General features: G+C 40.9%; 1 protein-coding gene across 2 annotated transcripts; it reads right to left on the reverse strand.

Moving 5' to 3' along the window:
* Positions 1-17: 17 nt before the first annotated feature.
* On the reverse strand, positions 18-26,596 carry grid2ipa (glutamate receptor, ionotropic, delta 2 (Grid2) interacting protein, a). 2 transcript variants are annotated; one of them, XM_055035970.1, is made up of 23 exons: positions 26,204-26,596; positions 23,651-23,904; positions 23,231-23,563; positions 22,988-23,142; positions 12,920-13,195; positions 12,081-12,166; positions 11,899-11,968; positions 11,144-11,440; positions 10,568-10,719; positions 10,241-10,405; positions 9,379-9,485; positions 9,133-9,280; positions 8,730-9,058; positions 5,626-7,962; positions 4,696-4,783; positions 4,155-4,244; positions 3,865-4,061; positions 3,601-3,756; positions 3,146-3,232; positions 2,926-3,055; positions 2,735-2,853; positions 2,479-2,643; positions 18-2,152 (listed from the first exon to the last, which is right to left on the reverse strand). In XM_055035970.1, exons 1-23 carry the CDS (start codon positions 26,283-26,285, stop codon positions 2,072-2,074), a joined length of 5,904 nt encoding a protein of 1,967 aa, XP_054891945.1. In that variant the 5' UTR covers positions 26,286-26,596; the 3' UTR covers positions 18-2,071. The 2 variants fall into 2 exon arrangements, with proteins under 2 accessions (XP_054891945.1, XP_054891946.1); XM_055035971.1 differs by lacking the exons at positions 22,988-23,142; positions 23,231-23,563; positions 23,651-23,904; positions 26,204-26,596 and adding an exon at positions 17,167-17,670 and having other exon boundaries at positions 20-2,152.
* Between the last annotated feature and the right edge of the window lie 93 nt (positions 26,597-26,689).

The raw sequence follows: 26,689 nt of genomic DNA on the forward strand, positions 1-26,689 counted from the left end.
CTGCAGACCAATTGCTTGCAGCGACAGAGGGAGACGCGTCAGCAGTTATAAAGAAAATGATTCATACAATGAAAAGGTCGGAGGATGCACTGACAGAAACTGATGTTATAAACCAGTCTATTCTCTTTGGCGCAACAAGAGTTAATGTTACAAAAATGCAACAAAAGCAGTCGTCATACAACTCTTTATATTTGTCTGAATTTATTTGGCACAATAAAAAATACAGATGTAATATTTTAAATATGATAAATGGAGAGCAGAGCTTTAAATATAGCTTTTTAGTACTCAAGCAAAAAACAACATGTACTAGTATAACATTTGAAAACTTTGCTTACAGTGGTTTAAACATTTTTTTTTTGCAATTGCACTTCAAATAATAAAAACTAAGGCATGCATTTATGTACAGGGCCTTGCAAAGATACTAATTGCCCTCTTAATTTTTTTCTCTTTTATATAATGTCACAACAGCAAACTTTGATAAACTATTTTGTAATTTCATATGACAGTACTATGCATAGCTGTTAAGTGCCTTAATAGTTATGCACAGTTAAGGCAGTGCATAACTGTTCAAGGAAAGAAAAATGATGAATGCATTTCTCATGTAAATAATGAAAAGTGCAGCGAGAGGAAAACAAGTCAGAGTTGCCTGGAAATTGAAGAAAACAACTTTGATGCACAAGTTCATCTCCTAGATTGGTCTGGGTGACAACATCCAGAGTTAGAGTGGCCTAGTCAAAGTCCATACCCAAATCATTGAGAATCCATGGTACGCCACAGGCACTCTCCATCCGATTTGACTTGGCTTGAACTTTTTTTTAAATTCTCTGATATTGACTCAAGGTGTTTAAAGCCCACTGCATGTTGCACTTTTCATATCTTTTATCTTTTTCAAAAATTATTTGATTCATTTTTCTCCGCTTCAGTGATGCACTTTCTCTGTCACATACGATCCAATAATGTGCAATGAGGTTTATGATTGCAGTGTGACAAATTTGAAAAAGCTCAATGGCTTTAAATACTGTAATTATTTTTAATATCAAGGTAAATCAATTTCACCATGAACTAAAGAACATCACTGTCCTATTTAAGTAGAGTATTACTATGCTTGGCCCAGAAACACATTAAAATCCAGTTAAATGCAACAAAATTAAAGAAATGTAGGGATAATGAGAAAACAGCAGTGCTCTGAGTTGCACCACACACATGTTTTACACTCTCATTCTGTACAGATATCACATTATACATGTCTATTACACATTAATGAGTGCAGTATCTAACAGTGCAGCACAGCTAAACATTTGGAAATTGCAACACGCCCGATTTAAGACTCATATGGCTGCTACTTCTGCAATATTCTCTCTGTATTCAGATTATAATTACATTATTTTCTATGAAACAAATAACCAGCTGCAGCCCGTGCAGACATTACCTCCTAAGTGAAAGTTGTAATAATCATCCAAAGTATCATCCAAACGCAGAAAAGTATGCAGACAGTGAGGTTAAGGTCCACAAGAGCGAGTAAAACAGCCTTTAATCTGAGGAGATTTGTTTAAGAAAACACTTAGTAAAGAACTTATGTTACATTCAAAGTGGTGGGTGTCTGACAAAAGTATAGAACAAGTTTCCACAGCTTCTGTGATTTCTCCAGAAACAAGTTTTGATTAAAGCTCGTATCTATTTCAAGATTCAATATATAAATACATCTTATTTAAAGATTTGCTACAAATATTCTATTTTATTGTCATCGTACCTCACTAATGGGTGATAATGGAAATGAAACTTAAACTAAGGTACATTACTGAGTATCTACCTTTCAGACAGTTCAGACAGATATATCGAAAACTGAACAAGATTCTTGATCACGATCCTCTTTGTTCTCTCTGCAGGATGTAACATGAACAACACTAACGTTTGCAGGTTTAGCGTGGAAAATGTCCTTCTTTAGTTTCTCTTTTTCATTTTGCTTGTGTGCCCATGTTTGTGCATGGTATGCCTACCTCGGGTTTGAATGTGTGTGTGAAGTGTTTCAGCTGCTGCAATGTTCTGTCTCATCTGCAAATGTGAATGTGTGTTACCAGGCCTGGGGGGAAGCCATTCGAGGACTCCTGGGGCTTTTTGGGATTTCTGCTGCTTGTTGATCGCTGAGAGCTCTCTGCAGAGAAACAAAGCAAACAAATATATCTATCTGTTAGATTCATTAAATCATTGTATGTCTCATGGCTTGAAAGTACACCTGTATTCCCTGAACTTTTTCACATTTCATTATGTAACTACAATGTATATTTTGGGGATTTTGAGTAAAAGAATGCATACCATTCTTATTCAATATTATAAGTGATAAAAGGTGAAAAAGTTCAAGAAGTGCTTATGCCAGATACATGTGCAAAACAAACTACAAAAAAGGGAGAAGATGTGATGCATCCAAGTTTAAAGTTGGTAGTCATTTAAATAGTTAATGGCAAAAAATGGCTTCCTTACCTCGAACTTGTTAATAAACTCTGCAAATATGCCAAAGAAAGCCTCTGTAGTGGTGGTTTTGCCATCTTCACCAAAGTATGAGGCTGTCTTGCTGAATTCTTCCATGGCCCTCTGCTGGAGCGATTCCAGGGACTGGATTGCTGGATGACTGTTTTCCAGGAAGTTCTTCACACATTAAAGTTAAGGGACTAAATCATCTCATTTCTTCAAGTGAGAATACTTCCCTCTGCTGCTTTTCTTTCTCTCTAAAGGATACACTCATGACGACCGCAAAGCGATCCTCTGCGGTTGCAGGCATCTTCTGACAAGCTGAGCGGATATCCTGTATCGTTGTGTGGATGTCGCTTACATCCGATGTAATAGTCCTCTGGTTCACTGGAAAGGAGTGTGAGTTTGTGTGAAGAAGGGGTGTAAAACAAAAGTTGAACTTCTAATGTGTTTCCTTACCTTTTGCTGCAATAGGGACCATATTAAGATCTTTGGAAAAGTCCAACACTTCTGGAAAGTGCTGACACAACGACTTGACCAGGATGTGCAGAAATGTCGACTTTCCATCAACAGTTTTAGTAGTGCTCAGCTGAACAGGACATAGGCAGGATGTTTGATGCATAAGCAAAACAGATGCCGCGACTATAACAAACAATTTATGGCATACAAACTACAATACCTCTGTCAGAAAGTTGATCTTGAAGCCTGTGGTCTTGTTGGTTTTAGGTTGGCTGTTATTTAAATAGTTCCCCATCGCCAGCACAAACTACATAAAAGATTCATGTTATGGGGAGAAAAGTGGTATAAGAAATACGTTTTCGGCTACACAGAACAAACTGAATACATAAATGTACTTGCAGTTGATATATTTAACTGCACAGCACAAGGAAAATGTATACTTTCCTTGAACATTTCATACTTAGTCACATTACCAGCACAAAACTCAAAGTTTTTGTTTTATTGGGATTTCAGGCAATGTAAAAATTCCAAGTAGGGCAAAATTGTACAGTGGAAGGTTAAGGATTTGTATGTAAAGTTACAGTCATGAGTAGGAATGTTCTACCTAATGTGTGAATGTTTCACAAATGTGTAACACATTTGTCATTATAATTCACTTTCTTGGAAGGAGGGTACCTCTAGTATCTTAGCTAGCTTCTTGCTTGTCTTCAGCTCTGTAGAGGCCTTAATGATGCAATCAAATGCTCCCCTCAGCTCCTCTGTCTTCTCCTGAAGTGAACACTTGAAGACGAGGCTCTGCAGACGGGTGTTGTACTCTGGTACAGACAGCATCTGACAGACATCAACAATAACCATCAAATCAGCACCATGACGAAACCCTGTTTCTTCACAGTTGTACGGCAACAACAACACTCGCTCCACAATGTGCCGGGACTTTACCTGTAACATGAACTGGTCTGGTTCACTGAGTTTACTGGGGTCCTCTCTGTATGCTTCGTATTTTTTCACCTCCTCCGCATCAGGAGCGTACAGCAGCAGTTGCTTAATGTGAGCTGCTTCCAGTCTGTCTGCAGCCATGTTCATCAGCACCTGACGCAGCTCTCCAGGAGAAAGCTTCAAGTGGGCTATGAGGATGGCTATAAGATGAAAAACAGAAAGCAGACGATTTGATCGAAAACTAAAATGAGGAAAATGTAAATATTGGAATGTAGGCACAATGCTATACTTACAGGCATTATAAGCCTTCTTGTGGGACAGGATTTCTATAACATTTTTCTTCTTCAAGGTTTCTAGATGTGGCAGAGGCTCCGGAGCAGGCACTGCAAATTTGATATTTATTTTTATTTCTATTGAAACTAAATTTACAAGTTGAATTTGAAGAGATTGAATATTTTTTAAGTACATTTTTTATTGAAAAGATATATATCAATATGCCTGGAAATGCTGTGACTTTCCACTTCTCATAAAACAATGTTTACATAAATAACAAATATTTTTCTAAGATGAAAGTGATAGCTGAATTGTAGCTGAAGACTGATTTGGATTTGGTTGCTCTTGGACTTTAAATTTAGCCTCCAAACCCAACTAATCAAGATTTACACTAAGTAGTAGAGAGTTGTCTGATGAATGAAAACAAAAGCTCCTTATAATATTCGGCTTATAAAACTTATATTTTATTCATTTAAATGTCTTATATAATGGTGTGTAATGTTCTGAGTGCTGACTCTTGAAATTTATGCTCGATAAGAACATCCTTTTACATCCACTCACATGAGCCTTTCTGTGTCCCAAAGTGCAGCTCCAGGTCCAAATATTTCACCATGTTGTGAAGTTTTTCATAATCAGAAGTTTCCCCCAACTTCAAAAGGAAGAGAAAGAGAAAATCAGCATTTGTCTTGCGGTGAGATTATCTAGCTTATCTGTCTTGATAAAGTATAAACAAGAGAAATTTAGAATCTTAAAGAAGAAAATAAAACATTTTGGTGTGTGCTACTGTGCATTTTAAGGTGAGCTCTCTCATTGAAAAACAACATCCTTCAAGGGTTGTTTGGCATTGGCCATATGCATAGGGTTCAAGTCTCACTCTTCAGTGGAAATGTTTGACAGTGGATTGTGAAACTGGTCAAACCCCTTTAACTCTTTTACATTTTCACATTTCAACCACAAACTTAATGTGTATTTTGTTGGAACTTTATTATGCTATGCATTGTGCATAAAGTGAAAGGAAAGAAGCAAAACCATAAGTAAAATTTGTCAAGTGCAGTACTCCCTCTTTAGTCCAACTACTTTCAGAAGCCCCATGATTAGCAAACTGCCTACCACAATTACCACCATTGTCCCAATGTCAAGACCTAAAATCAACAGAGAACTTGTGTCAAGGTTTTGAAACTGATATTCCCCAATGTTCTCCATTCAATCTAAGAGGGTTTGGGCTATTTTGTAAAAAGAAAAATTTCTAGCCTGTGAATGTGCAAAGCAGGTTGGGCTATACTGTGGCCCAACCTGCACCTCCTTTTACTGCCACTTCATAATTACGAGCTACACAGTGTCAGTTTATCACATATTTCAATAAGTTTGTAATTATAATGTTCAAGGGGACGGCCTTAAACATTTGATCCAAGCCATCTGGCATACTACTGTCCAACAGGGAATTTTCTGTTTCTTCTTTCATGTCACTTTTAGAAATGTCTCATAACTTACCTGTCCCCATATGGTCCCCTCTGAATTCTCCACCTGCTCCCAGCGCAGCCTCTTCACACTCATATGGTGCGAGTCCATTCTTGACAAAGTGGGTCTTGGCAATGGTGGAGGAGAGCATGGTGGTGGAAGAGGTGGAGGAGGAGGCAGTCCCAAATTCTCTGTGGGATCAGATATGGAGTGAGGGAGGGACTGGGGCTGACTCTGGTTGTGAGATTGCTTGTGGTGAGGTTGGGCTTGATGCTGTTGTTGGGATTGCAAGAGGTGATGTGAGGGTTGTGACTGCGGACGGCCAGTTTGGGTGGCAGACTGGACCTGATGCTGTGACTGGTGGAGTTGGGGCACAGGCTGAAAGGTGGAGAGGGTGGGCTGGTGAGGCTGGAGGGGCTGAAAGGTGGAAAGAAGTGGCTGAGGTCTGTGGGGCTGCTGAGGAGGGTGGATGACTTGAATCTGGTGTTGGTAGTTCTGGGGAGGAGGAGGTTGTGGGGTCATGTGGTGGATGTGGTGGATCTGAGGTGTACTGGAATGGTGGTGAGTCTGCTGGATGGAATGGGGTCTTTGGGGAGAAGGTTTGGTTGGCTGAGGTTGGTGAATTTGCTGGATCTGCTGGTCTTTGAGTCTTCCCTGCAATGACACATCTGTCTGATGATGACCTTTAACACTCCTGCGACTCTGATGGGACTGGCTCTCATGTGTAAACTGGACTGGGAGGGAGGCAGGCTCTTGCTGGATTTCATGCAGAAGTTCAGTGGAGGAGTGATGGGCTTTGGGTTGGTGTATTTGACTGACTTGATGGAGAAGTTCTGTAGATGAGTGATGGGGCTTGGGTTGATAGATCTGATGGAGCAGCTCACTTGAAGAATGGTGGGCTTGGCCTCTGTGCATCTGGTGAGCCTGGTGGAGAAGTTCAGTTGAGGAATGATGAGGCTGCATTTGCTGCAATTGCTGAGACTGATGTAAAAGCTCAGCTGATGAATGATGGGCCTTGGCTTTGTGCATTTGATGAAGCATTTCTGATGATGAGTAGAGAGCCTGGGCCTGCTGCATTTGTTGGAGCATCTCTGCAGACGAATGGTGGGCCTGTGATTGGTGCAACTGATGGAGCATCTCAGAGGAGGAATGATGTGCTGGGCCTTGGTGGAGTATCTCTGTTGATGAATGGTGGGGTTGAGGTCTCATGCCTTGATGACTTTGGTAGATTCCCTCTGCATACTGACCTTGCTGGCCAGGGTGGAGAGGTGGATGGGGTGATGGCTGATGTGGTGGAGGCGCTGAACGAGACAAGCGTCTGTGGTGGAGGCCTTGGTGGGCCAGTTGCTGCTGCTGTACTTGTCGCATCATATAAAGGTGGTGGTTAGCATGTTGATGGGAGGTCTCTTGGGAGGGGAGCGGAGGTAAAGACTGGTGTGGTTGTTGGAGAGGAAGAGGTGAATGGGCCTTTTGTTGTGTTGGCTGAGCAGGCATCGATTGGTGACTCTGGTAAATCTGCTGCATCTCTTGATATGCTTGACGCTCCTCGTAAATTCGACGTTCCTCATAGGCTTTTTGCTCCTGGTAGGCTTGAAGCTCTTTAAGTGCCTTCTGTTCTTTGTAGACGTGATGCTGCTCGTGTGCTTTTTGTTCCTGGTAAGCCTGGTGCTGCTCATAGGCTTGTCTATCTTGGTAGGCTTGCTGCTCTTCATACATTTGCTGCTCTTCAAAAGCTTTTTGCTCTTCATAAGCCTTCTGCTCCTCAAAAGCTTGTCTGTCTTTGAAAATTTTCTCCTTAATGGCTTGTTGTTCCTGATAAAGCTGTTGCTCCTCGTAAGCTTTTTGCTCCTCATATGCCTGCCTCTCCTCAAAAGCCTGTTGTCTCTCCTGGTATGCTTTTAGCTCTTGTAAGGTAGCTTGAACATGTAGATCTTCTCTTGTAGGTAGGACTTTATGCAAGGAATGACGTTTTGGTGGTGGGTTGCTTCGTGGAGGAGGAGGTGGAGGGGGCCCAGATTTCCGACGGATTGGCACATATGCCCTTGGAATGTGCTCAGGGGTGTAGGTAATGGATTCCTGCTGTGGCTGGTGTTGAGGCTGATTCTGTGGGGGTGCCGGAGGAGGTGGAGGAGGCGGGTCATTGAACTGAACGGGTGGAGGTGGAGGTGGTGTCATAGGGGGAGGAGGAATGTGATCAGAGGAAGAGGAGTATGTGAGGGAGGAGGCGTTCTCTTCACCACTGCTGCTTTGAACGTCACTCGGGCTGCTTAGCTCTGGAGCTACGAATCCTCCATTTTCTTCCTCATCCACACCAAGCTCATCTTCATTATCTTCATCTTCCTCATCTGGGAAGTCCATCTGCACAACATCCTGACATTAACACCAAGTACACACCATTAGACCTTCGATGTCAAAGTGGAACTTGTGAAAACATGAAATTTTACACAAATCTGACAACTGTTCAATACGTAATGGCACAAAAGACTTTCTTTAATTCTGATTCTAGTTTATGATTAAGCTGGATGTTCCCTTAAAATACATATATACATACATATAAATAAAGTAATGCCTTTCTATATAGTTGATACATTAAACATGGACCACTTTGGTGGTCCATGTTTGTTGTGTTGAAGAAATGAAGAAAAACTTTGAATTTTATATGATTTTGCTCACAAACAAAAATTTTCCTTCAAATATTTCTTTCAAAATAATTCATTCAAATATTCCTTCTTTTATCAAGGATCAAAAGTGACTCAGTAATGATTTCACATGTTTGGCTCTTCATATAGTCCGTTGACACAAAACCATTAAAATGATAATTAAACAGCGTCAAAATCATATTCACTTTTTCTAAATAGTTATTTTTTATTAAAAACAGACTTAAGTGATTAAGTACTAACAAAATGATTTAATATTTACTTAATATTTTTATTATAGACAAGAAATTTTATAATTAATTTAGCAAGTAATTTATTTGGCTGTGCTTATTCTGTACATTGGTGGATTAAGGAGTTGTGTCCAAATTTTTAAATAAAGACAAATGAAATGCTAGTTGAGAGATGACTGTGGTATTGATTTTTGATTTCTTAGGGGCTAAGATGCCATTCAATTTTCAAAGGTTCTTGTGCTGACAATACCTCTTCGTAGTCATTGTCAGGAGTCAGGAAGTCATCCACAATCGCCACCCTCTGTCCCAGCTGCTCACTCAGAGCATCCAGGAAGCGATCTGTGTCTTCTGAACGAGGAGGTTTTGAGAAGGTGTACCGCCGTTTGTTGTTGCGGTGAACAGGCGGGCTGCATGGAAAGTCGGGTTCCAGAGGTGAGGGAGGGGGACTGTCCAGGCTGATGTAGGGGTTGGACTCCCCACTGGTCTGGCTCGTCAACCCTGGCGGGTAGAACTGGCCCGAGGGTGGACTGGGTAAAGGATCTGGCCATGAGGGATGGGGTGAGGAACTTTTGCGGGCCCCTGAGACAATATACAGCTGGAATTGATCTCATCTTTTATTGGACAAAGTTCCATTATACTGAAATTGTGGATACCTGTGTTAGCATTCCCTGTAGGAGACGCTGTGCGGGATAAAGGTTCCAGCTCCAGCAAACTCTCAGGAGCAGGAGGAGGGCGACTTTTCAAAGACTTGGACCTCTTGGCTGAGTACATATTTTCCAGTTCAGCATACACAGCTGACAGCTGTTATAGGGGTACATACAGATGAACTAGAGTAAGACTTTTTTTAATGAAACCTAAACAGTTTATATTTCATGTTAAAATCTGGCATTGGTACACACATTGGTGAGGTTGTTGGGAGTCTCAGGAAGAGATGTTCCATCTCCTGACTGTCTCTCTCCAGGAGCCAACCTCATACCGCTGTCCTGTCCTGGCTCTGCACGCACGCCTATGTCAATACATTTATTAGAACAACTTTAATACAACCCATATGCCCTGGTAGTATTACTGAATTTACAAATTTTGGGGTAATTCTTGAACCATCTCAGCAACACATTGCAGGTGAACAAATCCCAGTTTTAGATAAAGCAACTCTGACAACATGAAAAGGTTCAAATAAAAAGCTATAACTAAAAACAATGGTAAATATGAACTAAAATAAGCCATAATGAACACATAAAAAAATGAATGTTAAAACAAAAATAAGAATTCAGTCTTCTTTAGTTCATTTGATGAGGTAGGGGAACTGTGTAATAAAATATTGTTGGGATATTGTTGGCAGTGGAGGAAGCATCACAACAAACTCTTCTCGGAAAAGAAAAAACTTTTTTCACTGTAGAGTCAGATAGACTCTGACCAAAGATGACTGAATCCTTAAAATAAATCAGAAGGTATTTCAACAACATTAGTTTAAGGGTGTGTACACCTAGCAGCCAGGTTGTTGCACCTTTGAACTTTTTGCCCCTATTGTTGTCAACACATTTGTTTTCAAGTAGAATTGTAGGTTATTTATGTTACATTAAATGACGATACAAGTTTTGAAATAACCTCTTGATTTCATTTATGTCACAAAAGCCTGGTATTCTACACATGGGTGTGTGCAAATTTTGTTAACAGAGATAATGACATTAAAGACAACTGACACTGCTTAAGTGGTCTCAATGTTAGTTTTGTTCCTGATGCAGAGATATTGAATGTCAGTACCCATGCCCAAGTGTGTGCCAATGACCAGGTCATCAGAGCTACGTCCCCTAACACTACTCCTGTATGTGGTCCCTGTCACCCTCATGGAGCTGCTACGGCGATGGGGCTCAGGGGCAGCAGACTCGGGCTCCGGAGGAGGAGGAGGGGGAGGAGGAGGTGGTGGAACTGGAACACACATACAGGTCATGCAGAGGAAGAGGAAACAAAGTTTGAAGGGTCGCAGCAGTTCAGCAAACCACCGATTTAGCTCAAGATTCCCATCACATTCCCAAGACAGTCCTCAGTGAGTCACAGAGATGTAAATTGTTGCAATAAATGTGCACAAACCTGGTGCTTTGTATCCGAGAAATCGTGAAATTTTGTTCTGGCAGTGTTCTTGCTCTTCGTAGGTCAGCAGCTGGTAAACAAATTGCCAGATCACCTGTTTGGCTGGAGTATCGAGCACCGGGAACACATCCACAATCAGCGTGTCGACGTTCCTGTGACCATGCAAACACGGGCAGGGTGAAAGCGATCACCTGGCTGTCCAATTAACGGTCACATTGATTAAGAGGAAAATGAAGAAAGCTTAGCTTAAGTTTAGGGACAGACTATGCAGACATGTGAGCTAAGACAAACATAAGCATCAGAAATATCTGAATTCTCTGAATTTCAAAAACTGAATTTATGCCTCATTTCAAACTGATATATGCTCCAGATTTTGATGTTAGCGAGAAATGTCATCTAATAGGTGGAATGTGAACTGCTTCTTTTTTTAAAATTAAATCTGTGGGAATAAGGATTACAAAATGACATTTAAATAAAATGAAACAAAACAAAAAACGTAAAACATTGATAGAATAAATTGGAATATTGTAGTTAAAATATGCGGACTAGATGGTAATATGATAATAAAAAGCTCACCTGTGTTGGAAGAAGTTCTCCAAGGCCTTGCAGATGGTATACCGCTCCTGAATGGTCAGTAGATGTTCCAGCTGTTGTCCAAAGGTACGTCCCTGAACCCTGATGCTGGGAGGCAGGATGTCAGCCACCCACTGCAGGGAGCTGAGCACTGGAGAGCGTGCACGCTCAGTGGGAACGCTGCCTCCTGCGAGGTCCTGCTCAGCCAGAGGGAAAGTAGGAGGACCCTCCTCCACAACCAGGGTGGGCATAGCTCCACTTCCTTGAAGCATGGTCACAACTTTTTCATGAGAAGAAGTCCTGCAGAAAGTAATATTTTTCACAAAAGAACAAATGTGGAAACATTAGTAAATTATTTTCGAATAGCATAGATTTAGACAGGGGGAAAAAAATCCCCCAAATCACAATATACTGAAGAAGAAGCAGCAGATTACTTTGCTTTATTTATGCTTGAAATAGCAACCGAGTACTGACGTTCTCTTTTCTCTCAGAAGACACTTCTACAATCTTTTATCTGTGTTCTTTTTATCTCTTGTCTTTAAAGTTGAGCTATTGTTAGGTACAAATGGGAATATGTACTGTGGTAGCAGTAACACCTACAAACAGGAAATCTTCAACAGTCAGACATGTTTACATATTTTTCACAGTTGATCTTTTGTGGCACTTTTTGCTCATTTTGAGGTAAAGTTGTTGATGTACAACAAACTGTTTGCGCACATGGATAACATCTCTGAAATGAATATGAGCAGGAACTCAACCTCATGTCCAGCCCATTCAGAAACAGGATCCGATCTCCTGGTTTCAAACCGGCCTTGTCTGCAGGACTTCCTGCAGAGCAAAACAACATGCAAGGGGATACAATTCTCAAGCGGCCACTGTTCAATGGTCACTGAGTTCTGTGAACTGTTATTTGCAACGCAAAACAAACACTGAAACCTACCGGGGATCACAGAGTCAATCCACACTGGAGCGTGGCCTCTCAGGGTGAAGCCAAAACTCATGTTGCCCTTACAAACTCTGACTGTCCTGCAGAAATGGATTTCAGGATAAAAAAATCAAAATTTCATACATTAACTGTTGTTACTATGTTGTCTGCAATGTCTCTAGGGAATCAAAACTAAATTGAAATGCTATAAAATGAAATAACTGCAACCATTCGTATTCACCTTCCTTAACAGTTGTCACAGTGATGATGTTGGATCAAAGTGCAAATTACAGTTTTTACATAATTTCCTTATCAAAGCAGAAATTATATCTTAACATCCACACTGCATTCTTTCACTTAAGCATAGGCAGTATATCCATAAGCAGAGCTTAATGATGCCACAGCCTAAGAAGGTTTTACTAAGATAGTTTTTAGACTGTGGTTTCCAAAAGACGATGACAGGATGTTTACAGTGGAGGTCTCTGTATTCTTTAAAATATCTCCAGAATTAGTTTGTATTCTGGAACAACATGATTGAGAAGAAGTGCAAGAGAACATTGACACTGCTAAAAAGGGATGGTGTTATCACAACAGGATCTATTTTTTTTTACAGTAGTTTATTTTTTTTTTGTCACTCTTAAATGCTTCAGATTATCAAATAAATTTTTAACATCGCACAAATATAGCCTGGATTGATACAAAAAGCTGATTTCAAATCATGATGTGCTTTAATAATGAAGAATAAAAAGCTACTCAAACTAATGGCCTTTTATTACAGCTTAATAGGCTATAATTATGTCTTTTTATAAACGTTCCTCCTTTGCTAATTGCACAAATTGTCACTTGATGCAAACCTGCAGTTGGTGGTGGTGCCACCCGAGTGGCCAGCTATGAGGGAGGTGGTCTTGCGCATGCCTCTGGCAGGAGGGACCACACCTTCTTCTGCATGGGTGCGTGGCACTGAGCTGGCGCGGGTGGAGACGAGGAGACGCTCAGGGTGGTCCTCACTGCGGCTGCGGCGGAGGTGGCTGCGGCTGGGGTCACTGAAGCTGCGGCCTTTCAGCCTGCTCATCAAGCTCTGGGAAACCACCTCGTCGAAACGCTCCCGGTGCTTTTTGGGAATGAAGATCCTGGCAAACATTGCGGAACAACACAAACAATCACAAACTGACTTGGGAAAAGCTCACTCTATCGTTTCGGCGCAAATCCCCTCTTAAGTCCAAGTTATTGCAAACGAATCACTCCAGGGTTTCACGAGAAACAGATCAGCCTGCATGCTTAACAGAGGGAAAGAAACTGGTCCAACATTTGAATAAGAGTGCCTATGCTTGCAGGAGGGGAGCTTTGTTGTGAGATCACAGCAGCTGTAGGTAAGAGTGCTCAGAATCAGTGACAGCTCAAAGCTATTAAACAAAAAAGGAGGGAGCTCAGTGAATGAGCTACCTCTGGGAGACAGCACTGCACTCCTCCCTTATAGTGTTTTCCTCCTCTTATTATTCAACATTTGGCTCGTCTTAAAGAAGAGAAAACTAATAACTGAAGCAATAAGAGTGTATTATGGTCTGTGATTTTTGGTGCTGCTGTGAGCCAACTCATATCTTTCCAGTGCAGAAAAGGGTATTTATATACAGGGTTAAAATATTGGTTCTAAAATGGAAAGCGATAAGAGAAATTGGCAAATAATTATTTTCCAACACAGAATGAAGCTTAGTGAAGGAATCATATTGTTCAGATCAAATTTAAGACCGTTTCCTCCCGACAGGACAGTTTATCATCTCCCGACAGCTGAAATAAAGAAAAGTTTCTTGCAAAGGAATTCAAGGTGAAGTCAAATTCGCTTCCATCTCCAATGCTCAGTTGTGTGCTGCCTGGGTTTTCCTTGAGCAGTTATCTACAAGGGGATTAACAAAATGAGAGAAATTCACTTTAAATAGATAAAGAATTACCACAAACTGTGGGGAGAAGTGGTTCAGGGCGTATATGTTTTCAGTAAATGAAGGGCAAACACTCCTTATTAGTTATTTTTGTCTCTGCTTGCTATCTTTCCTTTCCCACCTGAAAAATTGTGCCGTTTCGATCATAAGCACGACTCGCTCTCTTTTCTATCTGTGTCTCTTTGTCTCTCGGGTGCTTCAGTTGTGCAGAGGAGGAAAGAGAGCTTTTGGTTTTGCATTATTTCCAGTGTGCCTCCATTATACACAGCACAACTCATTATTCAGGCTCAGCGATGAAGTAGAAATCTTTAAACAGCTACTTCTGAAAACTTTGCGATAAATTAAATATGTTCTCTCACGAGATGCAACTGATTTTGAGTTTGATTACCTCTTACCTGTAACAGTACAGAAACATAAAAGTAAGATATATTTCTTATCAATGAAACCACCATTCACTGTACATACAGATTACACTTACAGCAACACTCTTCAGTGTGGAATTTGTTACTATGTGGAGAAGACACAAAGTGATCCCTTTTATTGTGACATGTTTAAAAGGAAGTCAAAGGACCTACGGAGATGTTTAAAGTTATTCCGGATGCAACACAGTGAGAAAAGGCAAGACTTAAAACAGATGTCAGGTAGAAGGTTTACAGTAAATGTCTGTTTGAGCTTTCAACTTTTTCTGTTGTGGAAGCTGTTGGTCATTGAAATGTCGAACCAAAGGAGTTTCTATAACAACGTCTGAGGTGCAGGGAGATTGTTACTGATCTGTCTGGTGTTTCTTAGCACTCGAAGTGCTAAGAAACAACTTAGCACTTTGGCTTGTGGTCTTCATCAGGGTCATTTGACAGATAACCCAAGTGAAGGTCACGGCAGCAAACCTGTTTTATAGGTTTAGCACTCTACAAGTGCTAAATCTGCTTCTGACTTAATTAATGATCACTCATGTCAAGATGGCAAGAAAAAATATTTTGACTGCAGTTCTTATATCTCCTGTTGTTAAAGAGAAATAAAACTAACATGTTTCCCCTCTTTAGGTATTTTTCAACAACACAAATCTCATTTTCAGTCAAATCTAGAAGATTTACGCAAATAGGCATCCACAAACAGACAACTGATCACACAGAGAATGTTGATCAACAGTTCTATAAGGTCGCTTAAAACTGAGCATCGTCAAAAATAACAAATCCCACTGTGAAATACAGTGGTGACATGATGCTTTTGCTAGACAGAATGGGCAAATATTACTAAGTTAAGATAAGGGATTCTGATAGAGTTCTTCCATAAAAGATGGACAGGAAAGTTCCAAAATTGTTGTGCTTTTAATGCTCCTTGCAGATTAGGTCAACAGATTCACCCTACGGTCACCCATAAGCAAAAAGCTTTCCTGCAACTTTTGCAATTTTCTCTTTCCACACTTTCTGTCAGTCTGCAGAGTCACAACGTCAAATACAATCATCAAGGGAATCCTTAAATAACTGCTGACTCACCAGGGTATTTTTTTCCAGCTGATTGACAGCTACACTCTCCTTAGCCTCACGCAGCAGCCAACATGCTCACTCTAATTACTCAGGGCATTTTCAGGATGTAATCTACAATAGGTACTGCAAGATAATGCTCTCTGTTATGTTAAAGCAAAACCTTGTAAATTACAAACTAAGAGATTGTGTAAGTAGGCGACAGTGATTAAGTGTTTTGTGTACTCTTGCAGAAAAACAGTCAACAATTCCCCGATGGGGTGGTCATCTGTCACCCCCTGCTACAGCCCCATCTTCATGACCTGTTTTTATGTAATAAGAGGAAGTTGTCGTAATCTAAGTGAAAGACCCATTTGAAGAAGCACAAGCTGCTGAATCTGAAGGAACCACGAGAGCAGAAAGAGAGACAGCAGAGATCTGGAGCTGTTTCTAGGCCAGGGTCATGTGACTATTGGAAATATATCTGTGGCGCCTGTAGTTTACAGTTTATGTAGGCCATATAACTTTCCTAAAAATCACATCACTGCTGTCCATCATTGGTTAAATAATGGACAGGGGAAAGAAACTGAATGAGTTCATTAATTAATTTCTACCTCTTGCTCAAAGCTCTGAACCTCGGTCTGCCTTTTTTACTAAAATGTAAAATGCTGGAACAACAAATTATAATGTCTAGTTTCATAATTAACTAATGTTATGTTTCTATTATCATTGTTAATAAGCATTAAATGGAAAAAAAAACATTCAACTTTGATAATGTCTAACGGTTATCCACTAGACATTTCAGGGACTGGTTATTTTGAAAGCATTGAAAAGTTATTTCTGTCCTACCATTACAAACGCAAATGTTGCTAAATGTTTCTTTAAAGCTTGGTCAGATTAGACAAAGATTGTGTTTGTAGACAAACAATCAACTCAGTGTGAAACGAATGATAAATATGCAAAAGTGTGTTCTTTGTTAAGTATGGCAGAGGATCTGTGATGCTGCAGGCCGGTTTCTCTTCCAGAGAATTTGAGAAAATTTTGTTATTACTAAGTATTAAAATCAAGGGTGCTGATAAATTATAAGTATGAAACTAAGGAAGTTGACTTGTACGTTTTGATTTTACTTGAAAAAATATCCCTTTTAAACATTAGTGCTTTCTTTCACTAAAGTTGGATGTAGGCTCCGGGATGCCCTAAATTATAAGGAGGCCGAGAAGAGTCTATAATTGGGTCTTAGGGAGGGGTGGATCAAGGACACAATGCACAGAGGGATGAATGACAACTGCAATCAGCTGGGAAGCACATTGCAAGACCAATTATCAGCAGACCCACTTCTGATCAGCCAGTTTGACAGCTGGGCCAAGCATGAGTGTGCATATGCATAGCACATTATAAGGCCCAAAGACGTCAATTCTAAGGAGTGGAAATAAAACAAAAAATCTTTCAAAGTAAAAAGATCAGAACTTTTCCTCTTTTAGAGTTTTTCTATAATGGCTAAGTTTTCTTTCTGCAGATTTAAAAATGTTAAATGCTTTGAAGTACGGTGTAAGTTTACAGATATACATAGAAGTGTGAAATATATCATCAAAACAGGCTTAATTAATGTTATTGGAGGACAGTAGTCAGCTACCACAAATACACCCCACAACAAAGCATAAAAAAAGCACAGTGGACATTTCTGAGATCAAAGTAAAGCCGTCATACCGAAAGTGTCTAGAAAGGCTCCTGTCCCTTCCCATGGCTCCTCGGGGCTATGAGGAAGTGCTTGAATTTAGTCGAGCAATGCAAATGCCTCGTCCTTATCACGGTGGCTCTCCATGCAGTTGGAACAACTCTTCCGGACAAAGGAGGAAGATAAGGCAAAGGAAAAATGGGAAGGTGTCCTTGATCTGAAAAGCACGCGCTGCAGCCTTGGGAAGTAGCCAAATGAAGAAAGAGAGGAGCTGGGACTCAGGGAGGGAGAAAACCAGAAGAGTGGCTGTAGTTTACATCCTTCTAAACCTCCAAAACATCCTCATACAGCATCTTCAGCTGTTGTCCACCTTCATGTTGGGGGCAGCTCTCTTTACGTTGTCCCATTTTTAGGTGCTCTAACTGAAAGGTAAAGGTCAGGATCAACACAGGTTGACCCTCTCGCTAACAGCTGAAAGCTAATTCTCCCTATTAGGTTGTCCATCATTCTGCAGTCAGAGGTAGTAAGTGACAAATCATCCAGCCCCTCAGAGGAGGAAAGAAAGAATGAGATGAACAGAAGTGGGTAGGGAGAGATGAAAGAAGTGGAAAAGAGAAAGGAGTCCCTGTAGACTTTCATAGGCAGGTCAGCACAATGACTGGATCAGTGCAGGAAACAGTAACATTCGCAAGCAGACATGCAGGAGCATTGACAGATTTTTCTGCCTCTTCTTAGTCATATTTTCTATTGAATGCGATCACATTTTTGGAAAGAAAAGAATGAAAAACAAACATTTGGTGTGCTTTGCATGTATCCATAATCCCAACACAGAGATTTGATGCATTATGTGCAAAAACTGCTTTCCTCGAGGGATCCTTAAAAATGTTTTAGATGTAGTCTTAACAACTGCATCTATGGCTTCTCCTTGAGTCTAAGAATGTGGATTAAAAACTTACTGTTTACACAGGGTCATCTGAGTTTCTCTTCTTTCTTAGATTATGAGTCTGAGTTTCTCAGATTACTCCAAGTGCTCTTCTAATCAGGCAATAAGTCGTTGTGACATTGTCTTCCTTGAAATCCCTTACTACCTCACGTTGAGTTCTGACTGTGATAGAAAGCAACACAGAACCAGTGAATGCATGAAGAAGCTTTGTCCAACCTGACTGCCCTCCAGAGGTTCAGTTGTAATAAATAGGTAAAGTTTTTTTTTGTATTGACACTTTTTACTTTGTCCCCTCACCCCTGTTCCCTGGATGTGTTCATGATCACTCCAGCAATCCAGTGTTTCTTGTTTATTTACATTTTTTAAAGGAAGTTGCTTCATGGGAGGAAATAAAAGAAAAATCAGTCTTACTGATTTTTATTACATTTTGAATCTGATTTATATAGAAACATTGATATAGTTTATTGTAACTTGTCAACATGACAAGTTACAATAAACGATTTCTCTCTATATTCATAAAATTCATCACAAGATAATGAAACTATATTAGAAAAGCTCCTACGTCTCTCAAGTGTGCCTCCTTTGCCACTGCAGAGACCCTTGCTGTATGAGTCCAATGATCAGTGACCTTTGAGTTCAGCCACAATTTAAGAATTGACACCAGCGAGTGACTCAGAAACCTAAAAGAGAATTTATTCAAAGAAGTAGGCTGCTTAAAAATAGAAAACATCCTGTGGGAGGCAGCGGCAGACGGAGCACAGCATGGCCCAGCTGGTCAGGCCATATGAGACATGAAAACAAAAAGTAAAACTTCATATAAGCTGTTAAACACACCTCATGTCTTTTGATACGAGACCTCCTGCAGAGGTCGACAGGAGCGCTTTGACAGCTGTGTGCAGAGCGAGTCACTGAAGCTTGTCACAGGGAGAGACACTGATTGAGGGGAAGATGTTGACAGACCGTGATGCACAGCTACGGAAAGGCGACAGCGGGGAAAATAAGAGAGCGATCCAGTGACAGCAACAGACACCTAAAACGCCCCAATAATCTTTAATTCACCATGCTGGAGTTGGGTTATTTGATCTATTGGAGAGTAATTTGTAGATTTAATCAGACACAACATGTTGAGACTGTCAAGCTGACAGATCTGCGATCCGGTGCTTTGATGCAGAATAGCTGTAACCAAATTTTGACATTACTTTTTCTGACTCTTCAAACTGACAGTAAATCATTTACCTCAGTTTAGTTTGTTAGCAGTGGTGATATTTTACCAGTTCTGCATGCTTAGACAACTTCCTTTTAGGACAGTTTTTCATCAAAGTTGGTTGAATCTCAATGAAGCTCATTAAGATTCATCGTGTGGATACTTAAAGATACCTTTGCATCGCAGTCTTAGCCGAATAATCCATTGGCTTGGAAGGTATTTCCCAACAGGAGCAACATTTAGTGTTATTTTTCCAATGAAGACATATCTGACCCAGTTATTATAAGTTTAACTATGTATCTTTTCTATGTGCAGTTAATGATTGTGTTCTTTCACTGACTCTGGGTGCTTTTCCAATTGAAAGTCACAGTATCCTGGCTAAAAACTTACATGTTTGAACCTGTCTCCTTCCTGGACAAATTCATTAACACAGCTGTTGCTCCCACTTTGTGTTTTTCTTTCATTGACGGAAACCCAGAGACAACCCTGCAAATTTGTGTTTAAGTTTATCTCTTTGCTTAGTGTATTCATTGTCAAAGTTATAGCTGCATTTAACCATACCTAGTCTCTTTGTTTTTATTTCCCATAGAAAGTATGGCTGGCTGATTACATTTCTGCTTAGCTGTGTCTTTTTTCTGGAAGGATTAATCAATATATCTATTAATGCCATTGACTATGGCCACTTTCATATTATTGTACAGTAATAAACTCACTCTCACTAATACTCCTTCACAGATTGCTTTGTCATAAACATCAAGCATGTCAATCCAGCAAGATCATGTTTGTGTTTTTATATCATGCAGCTGAGATTGCTGAACCAAAAGGGGCGTGGCCTTGAACTTACAGCATCAACAAGAACAATATGTGTCTGTGTGGCCTGTTGCTACCATTAACTCTGTGTTATCTTTAATTACATAAAAAGTAATCCTGGACCCAATAATTTTTTGGAGTTTTTGTCAACCCACCTGTTTGCAGTATAGATTTTTTCCTGTAAGAAACTGGTTGTCCTTTTCTAATGGACATGATCAGACCTGTCCATGTCTTGAATTGATATTAGTGCAAAATGTGCCCCGTATGAATAAACTGAATGGATTGAAAAAGAAGATGAAGAATTGTGGAATATGCATATTCATCTCTCTTAAAAAGCTGCATGATCATCTTCTCCATAAATTTCATGAAAATCTCAAGTGTAAAGTGATTAACAAATCAACAAACATCCTCCCCAGTCTCACGTTTTTTTAAGTACACAAGAAAACCTGAAAGATGCCTTTAGAATATGTAAGTATTCCCAAGAAACTGAGCTTGTTCATCTTAAGCATTTTTCTAAATAAGATTCAGAGGAAATGATTTACATCACCACAACACCCTGAGGCAAAGCTCATGGGCAGCCTGGAAGCCTGCAGCATGCCAAACTACTGTTATTCCGAGTTTCTACTGGAAAGGTTTGCTTATTTGGAGCGTTTAGCAAAATCTGCACACCCTGTTTGAAATTGGGACCTCTGGGACAAACACATGAACCGGGGAGAAGATGGCTCATTAGTTCTTGCCCATTTGAACAAAACAAACCAACTCACTTTGTTTTTACAGAACTAAACTACCTGGATATACTTTTGATTTCTCTACAGGCGGTCTGGGTCTCATTTAGGGAGAGGTTCTATATGTTCTATTCCATGTGCCAAAAAAACAGCCAAAGAAAAAGCAGGGAGGAAAAAAATCACAGCACCACTTATGCATAATTAAATCATATGCAAAACAAAGAATGGAAAGAATATTCACAGGCAGCTTTATGGGGAAGAGGACAGCACATTGTGAGAAACTGAGGTACAACAACTACTATGTGCTCTAGCTCAAGACAGAAACTGATTGCCCTCTAAAAAAAATCAGCCATAAAAACAGCAATAAAAGGTTTTTTTAATCACAAGCCACAAACCGCCTCATGAACAGAGAGCTGAGACAGCAAATTTTACCATGGGTTGCATTTGACATCTTGAAAAACTGAAGCCAAGCCACGCCAAACTGTTTCCCAGCACTCACCTGAGGCAGCAGTCCATAATTTCCCTCAGCGTGGAACTTCAAAGCGAGTACGTCTGCATGTGTGGGACCAGCATCTGCATGAGTCCCTGCATTCATACGTGTGTACATCTCAAGCACCAGCAGCAAACTGGCTGCAGCAGCTATGAGCTGTCTGCTGAGGAGGGAATATGAACATCCAGTGACGAGAGCCACAAAAATAATAAAATAAAATAAAATTATTAAATAAATAAAAAACAGATTGAGCGTTTCACAGAGCGAGAATCTCAGCTGACAGGGAGAAACAGGGAAGAAAGAAATCAACTGAGAGAAAGTCAAAGTGAGCGCGAAAAAGACAGAGTGAGGCGAAGTGACACGCACAAGGAAAACTGCAAACGTGAGCAGCGGTGTTGTGTTTAGGGGGTTTGGTTTTCTAATCAGTGCTGAGGAAGAAGAAATGCAATACACGGCAGAGATTTTCTAATCATACTGTACAGTTCCTGAAAGGTGAGAACGGATGAGTGACATTCACGCATACGAGGAAAAGGGTGAGTGGTTGGTATTTGGGCAAACTCATCCACTGGAGAGCTTGATTTCCCAGTCAAATCATGAAGGGGTGGAGTGGGTCTAAATTATTTATTTCATTGTGGATTTAAGCGGATTTTGCTGCCTCAGTGAGGCTCACTGTCATGTAAGTCTATATTATCATGGGAAGCACTTTGCTAGACAGTTCAGGAGTATGAAACTAGAGACAACAGAACATCCCTCAGTTCAGTTTGTTGGAAATGTTTCTGACATTTTACTGACTTCACAATCAGTTAATTATTTGTTCACAAAACACTATGAGAGGCATCTATATGTTTTTGTCACATATTTACAAACTGTTTTTGCTTTACTCGTGTAAACTATTCCCAATGAATGAAGCTGAGTTGAAAATCAAATTTTTTCCCCGCTATGTTTTGGTTGTACACATTTTACATTATATAACATGGCTTTCATAATTCCCTCAAGGATGAAACAACTGGGTAGTTATTATAGCATAACTCTTTTTGAATGTGAAAGAAAGCGTTACTGGCATTACATGGCAGTGTAATGCCAAGTGTATGACAAGCATTACATTGACCTGTTATAAATGCTGCCCAGACTGAGTCCTTTCTTCTGCCTCCCCACCCACAACTCAGCAAACACCAAATCAAATCAAATTAATTCTGCTCCATACAGATGGACAGAAAAATAAAGAGAATCAGAAGTTTACCTACAGTCATCTATGAAATGAATGTTGTATTGTCGTTCACTTGTATAGTTCTTCTTTTAGTGTGATTTTTTAAAAATTGAGAATTTGGTGCACAAAATGTCTTGTAAAGGTTTTTCTCTCATTGTCTGAGAATGTGTGCGGATGCCCTGTGTTGCCCTGCAATGTACAGCCGATCTTTTAAAGGCCCACCCCACCTCTCATCCAATGACTGCTGGAGAGAGATACCCATCTCCACCCACCCCTATTCTAACGACCCCCAGTTTGAAACACCATTGAGTTTACGCACTACTTTCTTTCTGGTGGAAAACCTTAGTTTTGTTCTGGCTTCTCAACTGTACATGTGCTGACAACCTTAATTGTTCTGACAACAACGCCTCCAGCCAGACAGGCGTTGGGGAGACCCTCAAAAAAACACTGCCACAGTCAGAAGTAAGCAGCTACCTGACGCTGTCGATCAGCTGCTGATGGTCTTCTGTGATCAAAATGTCAGGCAAGGCTTCAGCCAGAACCTCCACGTCCCTGTCAGAAGCGTACTGCTTGAGCACCTCAAACAGCTGCTCCTTCACATCAGGCTCCTCTAAAAGAACCTCCTCCACCTGATTTGATAAAGACGACGTTAAAAGGATTCATGATGACAGAATAAAACTGGAGCCATGTGAGCGAAAGAAGTAGCTTGGCACTTACCTTTTTATTGAACTCCATGGCCTTGTGAGCTCGACTCTCCCTGATGCTGTCTCCGCTCTGCGACAGTACCCGCATGCTGCTGCTCAGCCGCTTGGGCCGGCGGGCCATGCTGAGCACTCCCAGTCGGAGGGGTCGGCCCTGCGCCGCCTTGATCATGGCTGCTGCCGTTTCATGATGCTTCACCGGGATGCCGTTGACCTCCATGACGTAATCGTTGACTTTCAGGCCGCTGCGTGCAGCCGGACCGCCAGGCATGCTCTCCTCAACCATCAGAGGGCTGTCCCCCACAATGGTGAAGCCAAAACGTCCATCTGGGCCTGGCGTGATGTCAATCTTAGGAAAAGTATGTTATCATTTGCTAAATTATTCCAGATTTTATAAAGCGAAGACTAAATCTGAAATATTTAGGCGTCGGCTGACCTGTTCGATCCGTGAAACAACGCCAATACTGGGGGGTACAGTCTTGAGGGTCTGAGCCAGGGCAATCAGAGCTGGTGTGCTGAGATTGGTCACATCCTGGCCTTCAATGTCCACCACCTGGTCACCTGGCTGCAAGCCGGCAAGGAAGGCACTGCTGCCTTCCACTACGGACAGGATGTAGCTGGGCCCAGTGCCTCCAAGCCTGAAGCCAAAGGCCTCTGGCCAGTTTTGGTTGGTGGCAGGAAGACCAAGATCTAAAAAACACACAGAAGTTGGAGAGGCTAAAACTAATACGGTGCTTGAATCTTACAAACATATTTCTACCCCTTAAAACTAATCAAATGTTATTTTATTTTATATTTTTATCATTTGTTTTACCTTATTTTATTTTTGTTTTATTGACCAACACAGATAAGTGCAGAACTGTGAAGCATTAGAAAAGGAATAGATACGTTTTAATTTTCCTGTTACAAAGAAAATAAATGTGGTGTGTGTTAGTAGTCATCCTTCTTTCCTATAATACCCATTAATCTAACAGAAAACCTTAAGAAGTCACCTAATTGGTGATGCGTTCAGTTTGTAATTTGCTCGTAGTATAAATCCAGCCGTCCTGTGAAGGCTTCAGTGGTTCACAGAGAATATCACTGAACAAAAAGCATCATGAAGACCAAGGGCCAGAAAGTTCAGGGGTTAAATGGGGGAGAAGCATAAAGCCAAGTTAGGTGACAAAACAACATTAATGTTTCACTGAGCTCTTTTCAATCCATCATCTGAAACTGGGAAGAGAATAGCAGAGCTACAACCCCATCAAGGCATGTCGATTCACCTACAGTATGTGTGATGAAGAAGCTTATTGTAACTCTGGAGGAGCTGCACAGATCCACAGGATAATATACCATAAGGACAACAGTAGTTGTGCACTGAACACTAAAACAAATCAGGTTTCCAGGTCACTATTATTCATTATTATCATTGTCGTTATTTTTGCATTGAAACGTGGCAGTCTCAATGAATCCCAACTCTCTGTTGGGATTCTATTTGGGGGCAGCAGAGATGGGGAAAGTCGGTCAGTTGATGGAGCTAAATACACAACAATCCTGGAAAAACATCAAAAACTTGTTTAAGGCTGCAACAGGAGGTGGCTCATTTTTAGGAAGGAAAATACCCTAAACATACACCCAGAGCTACAATGACATTGTTGTGCTAAATATACAACTATGTATTAGAATGATCTATTCAAAGTCCGATGGCAAGAGATGAAAAATGCTGTTCACAGATTATCAACATACAGTCTGACTGAACTTGAGCTGATTTTCACCCAGATGCCATGGACCACTTTATGTTTGGCTACGACAAAAAATCTCTGAACAATACTGTAAGATTAGTCATTGTGTCTTGACAAAATGTGAAAAGCTTTGATTGGTAGGGATATTTTAGCATGGCGCTGTTCTTTACTTTACATTAAATAAGGGACATTATCAGGATTCTTGCGTAGTGTTCTTTTAAGAAAACGTCTGCTTGCAATAAAACCATAAAGGAGGCCTGCTAATTATGCTCTGATTAGCCTAGTGGGGTGTGAGCAGGTAGACTGCTCTTTTTGTTGGAATGACAAAAAACATTTTGTAAGTCGAACAAATCACAGCGAGAGGAGAAGTTTAACAGAGAAGGAGGTTATTTGTGACCGCTGGTATCTGGACCACATGTTGAACCGCTGGCCTTCCCCTGGTCACTGGCCTCATTTTGCTGCTGTACAAAGTGTCCCAATAGAGTCTTGACTTCATCTGTACAGGACATTAATCTGGGTACATTAAAAATATGCAGGTTATGGTGCAGTACATTTTATAGCAATTTTTGTATTAAAGGAGCACATCAAGCCCTAGTCTCTTGTGTCTTTGTTTTTTTGTTTTTTTGGGGGGGATGGGGGGGCAGGGGGTTTGCCTTGTAGATTTGCTTAAAATAAACCATACTCTGGTTCAAATGCTGTCCTTGGGATTTGTGAATTTCGTAACTTAATCGCCTACGTAAAGTGAAAGCAGTCAAACAATTTGAATTCAGAACAACAGAGCATAGTTGCATCAGTGTAAAATTGTATGCAGTTGTTTTATTTCTTTTGAAAGTTTTAGCAGGTCAGACATGAAAACTGACACAAAAAAAAGGATGCAACAATTTCTCCTAAAAGTCAAGTGGAAAGAGTCTGAATTGAAAATTATGTCATTTCTGCTGAAGGGCAAATCAGATCTCAGAGGCACACCAGGCTTCAGACCGACTGTATGAAACATAAATCAAAGATTCAGTGATGGAGAAGCTGCTGTCAGCTCACCAAAGAGAATCAGAAGAAAACTGATTCAAGATAGATAAGGACATCACAGATGGGTCCTCTATTTGCCTTCTCGTAACACTGAGCAGTACTGTCAGGACTTGTCTTCTGTTTTCTCCACCCTTCGTCCCAGATACACTCTCTACTGTAGCTTCTCTTCATCTTCTCTCTCGCAAAAGAAGCCCTTCAGGAATATCATCATACAAAAAAGATCAAGTCAGAGAAATAATACTTACAGAAATCTTTGGCGGCACTCCGGGTCCCAGACTTGCTCTGGCGCAGAGAGAAGCGGCCCTTTCTGCTCAGGAAGCGCCTCATCCTTGCCCGGCTTGCGGCGGGGCACGTTCCAGCCAGCCTTTCCTCAACCCCCGACTAGGGGGTCGACGCAGCCAAGGAGTGCCCCTTGGACACCCTCAAGCTGCTCCTCCACCTGACCTGACTCACCTCCTCCCTAAAGCCTCTACCCACCTACACGGATGCTGGCCCCCCAGGTCACATTTGTGGCTTGTGAGGGCCAATTCTTCCTTCTGCTCTGAATCAGCAAAGTAGCTGGGAGAGGCTGAGGAGCTGAGAGCGTGTGAGAGTTGAGCTCTCCATCCTGGGTGAGGCTGCCCAACCTCAGCCTCGGTCCAAACCCTCTGGCTGAGCAGCGAGCATGAAACTGGGACACAGTAACTTGGTCCTGAAATGGTTCATTGCAAGGAAAGGTACTGCGAAGCCCC

The sequence above is a fragment of the Poeciliopsis prolifica genome, unplaced genomic scaffold (assembly GCF_027474105.1).
Source record: "Poeciliopsis prolifica strain line A6 unplaced genomic scaffold, Auburn_PproV2 SCAFFOLD010, whole genome shotgun sequence".
Classification (NCBI taxonomy): domain Eukaryota; kingdom Metazoa; phylum Chordata; class Actinopteri; order Cyprinodontiformes; family Poeciliidae; genus Poeciliopsis; species Poeciliopsis prolifica.